At 42.9% G+C, this 12,623-nt stretch overlaps 1 protein-coding gene across 1 annotated transcript; it reads left to right on the top strand.

Moving 5' to 3' along the window:
- Positions 1-676: 676 nt before the first annotated feature.
- On the top strand, positions 677-2,483 carry SLN (sarcolipin). Its single transcript, XM_038141418.1, has 2 exons — positions 677-798; positions 1,824-2,483. The coding sequence occupies exon 2, from the start codon at positions 1,932-1,934 to the stop codon at positions 2,025-2,027; it is 96 nt and encodes a 31-aa protein (XP_037997346.1). The 5' UTR covers positions 677-798; positions 1,824-1,931; the 3' UTR covers positions 2,028-2,483.
- The last annotated feature ends 10,140 nt before the right edge of the window (positions 2,484-12,623 follow it).

Raw genomic sequence — 12,623 nt, 5'->3', positions numbered from 1 at the left:
TCAAGAAGCTGTGCAGACTATAGGTATGTGGAACAGCTGTACTGTACTCAAAAAGGTAGATATGTAGACAGGCTCTGTATCCTGGAAATGGTCTTGAGATCCTTAGCTCTACGCACAAAACTCTTCAAGTGGCTTTCTTTCCCTTTCTCCACACTGGGGAAGACACCAACAGGCCAAAGGAAAGAATGTAGTGACAAAACATGGGAGAATGGCTTCCAGCTCAAAGAGTAGGTTTAGATTAGATATTAGGAAGAAATTATTCACTGTGAGGGTGGTGAAACACTGGAACAGGTTGCCCATAGAAGCTGGGTGCCCCAATTCCCAGAAGACCAGGTTGGACGGGGCTCTGAGCAACCTGGTCTAGTGGAAGGTGTCCCTGTCCACAGCAGAGGAGTTGTAACTAGATAATTTTTAAGGCCCCTTCCAATCAAAACCATTCTATGATTGTATGAAATTCTCTGTCAGATCCAATTGACTCCCAAGAGATGCACACAGCTGTGCTGTTAGTACAGCACCGTGGCAAAAGAAGCAAATCTGCCCACAGAGCCCACTGCATAAACAGCCTTATAACCAAATTTGCAGCCCAGCTTAGCCCTTTAAAAATATTTGGGGGGGGTGATGTCAGCACCTGGATTGCCAATGCACTTGTTGGTCTCCACCCTCAGCCTACTTTAGTTCCCACACAGGGACAGAGCATCCAGACCGAGTGGGAGATAGGCAGAAGCTTGGAGGGAAAAATTATCTGCAGTGACCCAAAGTCCAGAGGCAGAACCACTGGGCTCCATTTACCTCCTCAAGGTAAAAGAACTGGCTTACTTATTAGGTCAGATTTTCTCATGCACAAGGACATAGAAGGCTTGCAAAACAACTTGAAAATGTAGGAATTTGTTAACTGCATGCACTAGGCTTTTAATATTTAATCTGCAAACTAAAGTAATTTCAATTGAAACTCTTTGTCTTCATGCTGGTATGGTCCCAAGGCTTCTCATTTGCACCAGAGATGTTACAGCCTAATCTGGCTGTGTAGTTGGAATTCTTTGTCTAGACTTAATGTTTCATTTGTTTAAAGGTTCTTATTTTATTTACATGGTATGCAGAGATTAGTGCATGATATTTGTGATAAAGTATTCTCTTTTCTCCGCATGAACTCCAAAATCATATAAAATCCAAAAATTGCTGTCATAAAGTAAATAAAAGCAATAACCAACAGAAAAGTTTATGAGTACAACTTGAATTTTTGAAATATGAGACTTTTAGCATTTTTCAATTAAATTTTTCCCTGAAATTTCAGGAAAGGCAGAAGTTTATTGAGAAAATACTATTTCATCTGTGGAAGTGACTCACAAAATATGCAAAGTTCTTCAGAAATTAAAATGTTTAACCTTACGTTCTCTTTGTACTTTTAGTAGTAACAAAAATTCATATTTATTAAGCTTTCTCTATAAAATAATAGTTTGCACCTATTTTTTTTTAAACAATGCACCTACAAATACAGGAATTTAAAAACTCTGAACAGTAGTCTATTTACAATGTATACTTGTTGAAATGGGACTTGGGCATTATTTATTTGAAAATACTTGCAGAAAGCAGCATCGATTTCCACAGACTGCTCACCCCTGTGTATTTTGGGGTGACACTGGGAACGTCCTTGCTGGAAATCAAAGAAGGTGATAAGCTGCCAAAGATGGCTTTTACTTCTTAGCACCCCAGTTCTTACTGACTCCTGGCCACTGAAACAACATTTATTTAGACTGACATAAAAAACTCTGTGGAATCTGCCACCTTCATGCATCTGTCCTTTACATATTTTTTTTTTTTTTAAGAGCCTGTGACCTGAAGGTTGAGCTCAAGGACACATCCAAGCAAGTCACTGGAGTTTTCCTTTTGCTCTGCCTGCTGACCTCTGCTCTCTCCTCATTACTCCCAAAAAAATGGAACGTTCCACCCGAGAAATTTGTCTCAACTTCATGGTTGTCCTGATTACTGTAATCCTTATGTGGCTCCTTGTGAAGTCTTACCAGGATTGAAAGACTCAGAAACTCTGGAGGTGATTTCAGTGTGTGCCTCCACAGACATCAGTAGCACCCACAGCATGCCACAACAATTAGCTTTCAGTCAATTGAGGATGTTGTGAATCTTTATTTTTCACTCTCTCCTCTCTGTTGCCTGCGCTAATGTTTGTGATGGGTCTGTGATGGTGTAATTCTTCCAGTCTGCAGTGATCCAGCTGTAAAGTGTAAGATGCTTAGGAACAGCTTGATGTGGCTGTCTCCTCTGGTAGTTTCTGTGAGTGCTGTACTCCCAGCTTGCCATGCTGGCTTGTTTGGCATCAGTGTTGGGTTCTGGAAGGTGTAAAACTGCAGTGTGTGATGTAAAAGTCTGTATTATCCAATGTAAAAGGCATAAACTTGCTTAGCAAAAAGGAATGTGAAACCTCTGCTTCCACTTGCACATTTTGTTTAAATAAAGACCATGTAAAACCATTTTATGGAGCATTCCTTATCCCTCTCCTGACCTGAGCCGATAATAGCTGTGGTACAGTGTGATATGAAAGTGGGGTGGTTTGCTTGTTCCTCCTACTTACATTTCAATTTGTATTTTTTAAAAAGTGCTGTAGAATGGAAACCCTCCAGCATAACAGACATGTAACCACATGTATCACCTGCTTGGGTGATTTTCTGTCCAGAGACAGAAATGGTGCCTGTGGACACGGACTTCAAAGAGAGCCTTTGTCCCACTGGGACATCGTCAATAATTGTGTTTTCTGAAGCTCGATTTCAGGCAGGGATTCCCACAGTTCTATTTTGGGCTGAGCTATTTTTGGAGCAGTGCCTGGAGCAATGAGCCGGGCCAATTGCAGGCATGGGTTCCTGCTGGCACCCCAGCCCAGCCATGAGCCTTGCCCAGAGCAGCATTCCCTCTGGGTGCAGTGTGGCGTGCCAGGTGTCACGGCACAGCCGTAGCCAGCCTCGGGAGGCTGAGGCGTGACTGTGTCTGGGTTGCTGTGATGGTGTCGTCGCCTGCTAAAACATCTTGAGCCAGCTTGAAGAGCCCACAGTTCCTGGGCTTGTGAAATCAGTAATCAAACTCCTCCTAGGAATTCCCCATCTGTCATTTTAATGGCTTCAGAGAATCAGCATCTTCTACAAAGTACAGCTTCCTGTAGGAAGGCAGTTAAGTATGTGTTGTGCTGCTGATACACGTCTCTTTCCCTTCCAGGAGCCTGGAAGGAGCAGGCAGCGTTGCAGGGCTCTGCTCAGCTACCCAGGTCTTCAATGGTGAGGCAGAGCTGGCCCTCACAGGTGGGATTTGGGCCTGGATTTTAGGGAAAGAGCAAATATTCTGTTAGCACCACTTATTGAGGGTTTGTGGTGCTTCGAGTTTGCTAATAAATGAGCTCTTGCTCTGTGTCATTTGTACTGTCCGTCTGGGTTTGCAGTCTTGCAGTTTGTGCCTCCCATTCTTCCAGTCAAGGAATCCCCACTACAGTGCAATGCTAAAAGGTCACCCCTTGTTTATTCTTGTCTGCAAATGAGCAAACTTCCCTCCAGAACTTCTGGGGATGGCAAATTTTCTGAAAAAAAAGCACTGAGACATTGAAATGAACTTCTGTCAGCAATGGACGCAGCCTTTCTCTGCAGCCCACCTTGCACCAGATGCTGCTCTTTTATCAGTATTGCATGTGGTCTGTTTGTGTTCATAAGCTTGGCTGAGACCTGCAAGCAATGGCTAGAGAAGGACATGGAAAATCTATTTTTAAATACCGTGAATACTTGATAATTCAGTACGAAAGATGAGAATCTTTCACTGCCTGTAACTCCCAGAAGAGAGCAATACCATGAGTGAATTGACATTTTTGGGTTTATCCCAGTCTAGCAAATGAAAAACCAGAGGTGTGGTCTTCACTGTCTGAACCAGCAGTGGTTCAGAAACAGTTCAAAGTGATCCTGGCAGTTCTCAGTGTGTAATGAAAACTGAATTCACAGAATGGCTTGGTTTGCAAGGGACCTTGAAGTTCATCTAGTTGCAACTCCCTCTGCCAAGGGCAGGGACACCTTCCACTAGAGCACTCTTTCACTTTACATCCATCTCCTATCATTACATGCCCCTGTAGAATGTTCCTCTCCAGCTCTCCTGCAGACCCCTTTAGGTACTGAAAGGCTGTAGAAGCCTTCTCCTCTCCAGGCTGAACAGCTCTCTCGGCTGGTCTTCATAGGAGAGGCGCTCCAGGCTACTGATCATCTTTGTAGCCTCCTCTGGACTCACTCCAACAGGTCCCTGTCCTCCCTGTGCTGGGACCCCAGAGCTAATGCAACCCTGCAGGAGGGGTCTGAGCAGAGCAGAGGGGCAGAATCCCCTCCCTGGCCCTGCTGCCCACACTATTTGGGATGGAGCCCAGGACACATTTGACTTTCTGGGATGTGAGTGCTCGTGGCTGGCTCGTGTTCAGTTCTTATTATCTGATGCCCCCAAGTCCTTCTCCCCAGAGCTGCTGTCAATCCATTCTCCACCCAGCCTGTATTTGTGTGAAAGATGCTAAGAAAATATTCTGGAGAGTTTGGGCCATCCACAACTTTTAGTCACCAATCTTTTTCAGAGTCAACATGCATCTGACTTTGACAATATGATTAAGGTAAATCACCTTGAACAAGTACCTATAAGTGAGAATACCAGCCTAAGTGGTTGCCTTTTCAGGCATTTCTAGTTTTCAAGCAGATTTTGAATGAGATAAATTACTTGCCTAGGTAATTTGCCTGAAACTGAGGAAAAAGACAATTCAACATTTAGTGCCAGATGCTGTGAAGAGCCAGAATTTTGCAGGTGCACAGGCACATTAATGTGTGTGTACACACAATTTCTACCAAATACAGATATATAAATACAAAATTTCCTAGATTGAGGGACGTTATTGTAGGTGTTTTGTGTGACCCTTAAGGCTCAAACTCTCTTCATTACCTTCTTGCTCATCAAAGAATCCCTGGATAAGAGATGGCTTTGTGGAGGTGCCTGTTGTCATGATTTTCCATCCTTTTGCAGTATAAAGGAGAACATCAAAGGACTTCTGGACTAACAGTGATTTTTCTGTAGTTTATCAGTCAAATTATTTCAGGTAAAATTTTCATTAGAACAATACTTTAGTGTAAGTAGCTGCTCTAGCCCTTGCAGCCTCCCTGGGTAAAGTGTTCCAGTGCTTGACTGTCCTCACAGTAAAAAAGGGTTTGCTTATGTTTAAATGTGTTTCCTGCCTTGGAGTTCGTTCCCATTTCCTCTTATCTTGTCGTTGGGCACCACTGAGGAGGGTCTGGCTCTGTCTTGTTCATGACCCTTTGCTTTGACCCTCTGCATGTCTCTCTTGTGCTGGGAAGTCCAGCTCTGGACACAGCATTCCAGACGTGTCTCCAGTGCTGAGCAGAAAAGAAGGACCACCTCCCTCAGTCTACTGCCAGTGTTCTGCCTGGTGCAGCCCAGGAGGCTCTTTGGCTTCTACTGCGAGGACCCATTTTTGGTTCATGGTGTCCTCAGTGAGCCTCGGGTCCTCTGCAGAGCTGCTTTCCGGCTGCTTGGCCCCTTGTATGCATTTGTATGTCAGCATTTGGCCCACGAGAAGTCTTACATAGCATGCCCAAGACTTCAGTCCTGCACAGTTCCTGCCCATGAGGAGGATTGCCCAGGTGACACTTTACTGCCCCATCCCTCTGCCATCCCACCTCCTTTGCTAAAGGCACTCTGTGCAGCAGGAACTGCTCACAACGAGCAAAACAGCGGCTGCTCAGGACTGACCTGGCCCAAAAGAGGTAATTTTCACTCTGCCACCTAAGCAAGGATGAATTAGCCACACACAGAACCAGAAGTCCAGCAGCAGTCTCTCCATTCACTTTACTGGGCTTTGGATCAGGCTGTAGCTACCTAATTCTAGATGTTCAGATTTCAGAAGCTTGACTCTAGGCCTGGTCATTTGGAATTGCTGAGCCTTTAGCACCTCACTCCAGAGAAACTCAAGACATAGGATGTTCAGCATGCTTTTGGGAAAAATCAGACCACTAGTTTATGGGCCTGGATACCAACCTAGAACAAATTTAGGCACCAAGATTTGAAACTTTGGCTAACCATTAGAAAATTGTTCAGAGGGGTTTACTAGAATGCTTTTACCAATCCAGTATGTTTTCAGTTGCAACCAGTTTCTCTATTTTTTTTTTTCAAGAAAATTGTTTCTATCAAGGAAAAATAACATTTGTCAAAGGCAAATGTCATGTATGAAAACCAACTGTGTCCATTTTGCTTTTGAATGATGTGTCAAAGCTGCTGTAGGCTGTGTGACCTGTGCCTCCTTCTCCATTATTGCCCAGGCTCCAGGCCAGGCAGGCTCTCTATCCCATGTGACATAACCAGCCACTCTCATGATGTGCTACCTCCAAGTCACAAGGTAGGAAATTGTCATGCAATGAGAGAGGTGAGCATGGGAAAAAGAAGTGGCTGACATCAAGGAACTGCATTTGCTGCTTCCTAAGTGGATTGATTACAAACATTTTCTTAGTGACATTTTTTAGTTTGCAAAGATTCACTAAAAATTCCATTTTCTGTGGGGGAAAAAAATGGCACACTGTGTAAGCTCTGTGTTCAGCAGATGGAAATATATAACATGAAATGTGTAAGTGCTGTGTACGTGTTCAGCAGATGACAAAGAAAAAGAAGAAGAAAATGCAAAACCCAGGGTTCTCAGCCTTATCGAGGCAGCGTTCCTGTGTATGCCCAGAATCTTTCTCTGGGTCATGCCAAAAAAAATGTGAAGCATAAATAACTTCCTCGCTATGTAGCAAGTCCAGCACAGTTCTATTTATACAACTGCATTTGGAAGCGTGCCAGAGGCAATAGATGCCCTTGCAATTCAAGAAGAACTTGGCACAATCATAATCTATATTTTGCTGGTGCAGCGAGCTAGAAGGGATCAAGAAGACTGACAGGTGCTGACTTGCTGGCTTGCCATTGCAGGGGCTCCTAAATCACTCTTCACCTGCACAGCTGAGCTGGTTTGCCCCCTGTGTGCTGGGTTTACCCACAGATTAACATCCCGCGGGTCTGAGCTGGAAAAGCCTTTGGCACGTTTCTCAGGGCCACATACAGCTGCCGCTCAAGCCAATCAGCTCTGACCTCCCAGCTTAACAGTTCAGCTGGCAGCTTCTGCAGAGAGATGACAGCATTTTCAAGCAGGCTCTGCTATGCTTATCAGCTAATGCCAATCTCTACTCACACTGGGCTGATCTGTGAGGGAGTGCAAAGAAGCATAAATTTGTAAATGGAACAAACAGAGGTGGTCATCTTGTCCCACTGTGTGTGCTGTGTTCCGCTGGTACTTTCCAGTTCTTGGCTGTAGTGGGTGGATGAAGGAGATGAGTAATAATTTGGTTTTGGCAGCAGTTGTTAGGTAAATGTAGACTCATGCTTCCTTCTTCTACAACTTCTATGGCAGGGCCCAGGAAGGTTTCCGTATGTGCCTGGATGTGCCTTAATCTTTTGGTTTTGCATTTATGCCTTTTGGTGTACCCAGATGAGCGGCCAGAGCTGTGCCTCTCTTCCAAATGACTGTTTTCCTTGTGTTTTAACTCTGCCCTCTTGGGAAGCAGGCAGTGGGTTTTGTAGGTTTTGACTCATCTCGTGGCCAGAGATGTACACAGTCTACCAGACTCATCTCGTGGCCAGAGATGTACACAGTCTACCAGAATAAGGTCCTGCCCTGTTCATGTCTGCTCCACCCTGCTGTCCCTGCCACGTGTATGAAGGCCTGAGCAAGGCTCAAGAATTTGATTCTTCTGAAGATCAAATTGATGGGGTCAGGATATTCATGGTGATCCAGGTATCTAAGTTGCTCAGGAGGAACTTAATCCCTTATGGATGTGTGCCTTGGGAGGAGGGCTCCTGGAGAAGATCCTACCTTGTGCTTATAGAAATCTGCATATTTTTGCATGCATATGGCATTTGTGTGGGTTTGCACATCACTGTGACAGCCTGGCCCAGATGCATCACCCAAAATATCTAGTGGGAGTGACCCAATTCCTTAATCAAAACTATGGGACACATTGAGCAATAAATAATCTAGGATGGATTTTGCATGTACTTCTTTTCCCTGCTGTATTCAACCCTTTTGCTGCTCAGCTTGTTGTTCTCAGGCATCTCTTGGCATAGCTAAAAGCAGGGACATAATTTTTTAATACTTGCAGCACAGTTTCACTGGTGCCTGCCAGTTCCAGTAGGATTGACCTTGTTACCATGTTAGGCAGGATCTGCTTTGGCTTGCTGCAAGCCATTTCCCCAGTGTGCCCCAGAGGAGCTGGGCCTGGCTATATCAGACAAGGATCGGCCCCTCTGTGTCCCTCTGGTTCTGATCTGCCCTCCACAGAGTTCTGTTTTAGCATCACCTGGAAGAGATATGCCAGAAGTAGCTTTAGATCTTCCACTTCAACACAATTCTCAATAGAAGAATTTCACTAAAAGCAGTATTAATTAACACTTTAATGAAGCTATGATTCAGAAACAGTAAGCCTCACACTTTAAATCTACACCTCTATTTCAAACTATGCTTTCAAATTGCTAGGTTCTGAAACTTATTTGGCTTGGAACAAAATAAGTAATGACAATTAATTGAGTTTAATAGACTTCTTTTGCAACAGATTTGTTTTTACAATATCGAACAGTATTTTACCCTATTCTAGTTAAAATAGAATTTTAAATCGAGCCTATTTTTTAAAGTGATTTTAATCTAAGTGAAGTCAGAAGATAGAAAACATTGAAAACAATATGCCTTGTTTTTTTTTCTTTTTTCAGTCTGGGATACTTCCTTACTTAATGATACCTCTGGGTGCTTCAGCCGCATTTTTACCTGTGTATCAAGAAAACTGTGAAACTGAAACTGTCTCATCAGATACAGTCAATTCCATGTCATAATGAGGCTAAATAAAGTCTCCTGTGAAATTAATAAGTGGGAACTTATACCTGTTGTCCCAGAATCGTACTCCTTTTTGCAGCCTTGATTGGGAGTTTTGGCTCTTCTCTATTCTGAGGCTGCACTCAGCTGAGTTCTGAAATTACTGAAAACTCCCTTTCGGGCTTGGGGAAAGCTTGTCTGAATAAACAACCAGCTCCAAATGTGTAGTGCTCAGCTTATAGATTTAAATCATACCATACTGCATTCCCTGACATAGAACAGAGTGAAAGTAAATGAAATTCAGATGGGAAAAAGAAAAAAACAATCAGAAATTTTAACAAGTAAAGGCCCATTTAGCCAGAAATAGAAAAAGACGGTAGGACATGGTGTTAATGCAAATATCAGAAAGACAAAGATGACAATATTAGTAAAGAAGGTGCAGTATGCATTAAGAAAATCTTTATCAAAATAAACTCGCTGTTAGAAAAAATATATAATAACCCTCCAGCCTGACATTTCAAAATCGGGAAAAGTGCAATTAGGACTAAAGTGTCAACCAGAATAAGACACCAGGGAGGCTGTAAGGCAGAAAGCACTGTGGCCATAGAAAACTCCAGCTTCACACCGCCTCCACAAAGTGGGAAAATGTCAAACTGGTCACTAATTCCTGCTAGATTTTTTAGCAACATAAATTATTTCCCCTTGGGCAGTCAGATGTCACAGAAGGAGAAGCCGTGCAGCCATGAACAGAGCACAGGATCACGATCAAATGTTAACTTTGTAGAATGATGGTGTGACAGTGACCACAATGTGCATGAGGGAAACTTCCTTATGGGACTAGGAAGGCTGAAGGAAGAATCAGCAAAGCACAGAGAGGAGTCATGAATAAAATACTACTATTCAAAACACAGAAAATGTATCTACATTGGCAAAACTGAAAAGAACTCAGAAAAGTTAAATAAAAGGTTGTAAGGAGGGCAAGAAAACTGTTGATTAACAGCACAGCAGATGCATTAAAAGCTAAAAATAAAGTACATCAGAAGCAGGCAACCTGCCAGGAGACTGCAGGGTTTGCAGATGATAGATACAGAGCAGGAGCACTCAGAAAATATGCTTGGTATGGGAAAGGTATATTAATTACCTGCAGCAGTGCTCTCTGTAGAAGGGATTAGGAGAGTTTTCATGCTAGAACTTTTATCTGCAGGTGATGAGTAATGGTCTCAACTGATGGGCTAGAAGCCAATAGCATGAGCAGTGATATATCAGCAGGACCAGATGATGTTCACCCGGTGATTTTCAAGGAGCTTGGATATGAAATTGCCTGCCAAGTCACTGTGGAGTGTAACTTATTGCTCACATCAGACTGGTACCAGAGAAATGGGAGGTGGCAGATGAAGTATCAGTTTTTAAGAGGACTGCAGAGGACAGCTGGGCAGTTACAGACCAGGAAGCTCCATTTCCAGTAAAAACCAAACCACAGAAAACCACACAGAGTTCAAAGGCACATAATTGCCTTGGGTTGTCAAGCATTGGAACAGGCTGCCCAGGGAAGTGGTGGAATCAACATCTCTGGAGGTATTTAAAAATGTGTAGATGCGGCACTCAGGGACATGTTTTAGTGGTGGACTTGGCAGTGCTGGGTTAATGGTTGGAGCTGATGATTTTAAAGGCTTTTTCCCATCTAAACAATTCTACAGTTCTATGAATCTAAGTGGAAAAGTCGGCAAGGCTTCTGCAAAGGGAAATCCTGCTCTTGGTATCTATTACAATTCTGAAACAGAAAAGTGAGCCAATCAATAAGTTTTAAAAACCACAAACTGTGATGGGAGAGAAAGGGGAGTTCTCCCTTTAACTGGGTGAAAAATGGAAAGACAGTGGCAGTGAACAGTGAAATTGCATAATAAAAGGAGGCCCGCAAGAGACTGCACTGTTTAACATATTTACAGGAAAAGCAGAAGGATTGCAAAATTTTCGGGTGGTATAAATGTCATAGATGAGGGGTTGCAGAAAGTCATCTGAATGTCAAATCATAAGTGATAAAATGGTAGATAAAGTTAACAAATGTTAGATAGAAGTCAATGAATATGAAGAAGGATACACAGGGAGAAAGAATGTTCCAACACAAAATAATGAGCTCAGCAGACACTGGAATACAGGAAAAAAATCTAGGAATTACTGCAGAGTTCCCTGAACACATCAGCTCCATGGTCAGTGTTGGAAAAATGGAAAGGACAATAAAATCATAAATAGCATTGTAACAGTTTTGATTTGAGGAGAAATTAAGTAAACATAGATCCCTTTACCTTGAAGAAAAAGGTAACTGAAGAAAAGGCATGAGTAATAGCAAATAAGAGCAAAAAGACTGGCTTTTTGCAGTCTCTCAGTCTATCAAATAAATAGCAAACATAATAGCAACATATAAAATGAAGAAAGGCAATTCACAAAGCAAAACTGAAGTGTAAAACTCGAAAGTACAAGATGTTTTGAAAGAAAGCAGAACAGATTCTTTTAAAATGTTTAGACAAATCTGCAGAAGGAGAATGAAAGACATTGAGACCTGACAAATATGAAGATAGGCTTGCTGGCTCCACAGGAAGCTTAGCCCACAGACTGCTAAATCTCAGTAGGTATTCTGAAGAGTTATTGCACCTTGCTTCAGCCAACATCAGGGCACCAATGTGACCAGCCCCAGCAGCAAACCCCAGGCACCTCACTGGGAATGGGGATGAGCCAAACATGACAAAGGAAATTTGTTAACAGCCTTCAAATGCATAAAACATAACAGCAAAGAAGAAAGAAAAAACTTTTCCTTGCACACACAAAGTAATGGGTTTGGATGGTAGCAACAGAGAATTTGGAGCAGTTTTCTTAGTCTAACTAATGGCTGGTTGATTACTATGGTTGATTACTATGCTACATTGCTGAGAGGTGTGGGGCTACCAATGTCAAGAGATGCTGCCAGAGGTCCCAGGGAATGGGTTCAAAAATCCATCAGAAATACTATACAACCACTGTCCTAGCTTGGAGAGGGATGTTACCTCTTAAGGAGTTCCTATGAAAGCAAATGTCAAAGGCTTCTTTCAGAGTTTAAGAGGCCTCAGCCTTCCCAGCCTGGCTCAATGAAGAGGAGGACATTTTACAATGGAGAGAAGTGCTAATAGAAAGTTGCTGTAATTTGCTTACAGGAATGAACAAGGATATGTGAATAGGCCTATCTGCACTTGCCTTTATGGAATTTAGGAGTTGTTTAGGTGACTCAGACAGTGTTTCACAGCACAGCAAATGCTTGCCTCAGGGAAGACAAATGCTGCACTGATTTTATTTCCTCCAGGCTGCTCCTGTCTCTTTGGGATCTCTCAGGTCTGAAGTGCAGGGTCCTTGGCAGAATATCCCCAAGGTGAGAGAATTCATGACAGCCAATTCCTATTCAAGAAACTCTTGATAGAATAGAATCATGAATTATTTCAAGTTGGAAGGGGACCCATAAGGATCATCAAGTCCAACACCCTGCTGCTTGCAGCAATATGTAAAACTAAACCACATGGCCAAGAGCATTGTCCAGCCTCTCAGTGAACTCTGACAGGCAAACTGAGCAAAAAATTACCCTGTACAGATCCAAAGCCCTGAAGGGCATGGCCTCAACATGACTGCCAAGCTCTGAATTCCATCAGAAACTCAACTAAAATTTACCTCATTTGGTTAA

Source organism: Motacilla alba, chromosome 1 (assembly GCF_015832195.1).
Source record: "Motacilla alba alba isolate MOTALB_02 chromosome 1, Motacilla_alba_V1.0_pri, whole genome shotgun sequence".
Taxonomy (NCBI): Eukaryota; Metazoa; Chordata; class Aves; order Passeriformes; family Motacillidae; genus Motacilla; species Motacilla alba.
This window is presented reverse-complemented; position numbering and strand designations above follow the sequence as displayed.

What these genes read in the sequence shown, in the direction of transcription:
- SLN (XM_038141418.1), top strand. Translation starts at nt 1,932, where the DNA reads ATGGAACGTTCCACCCGAGAAATTTGTCTCAACTTCATGGTTGTCCTG.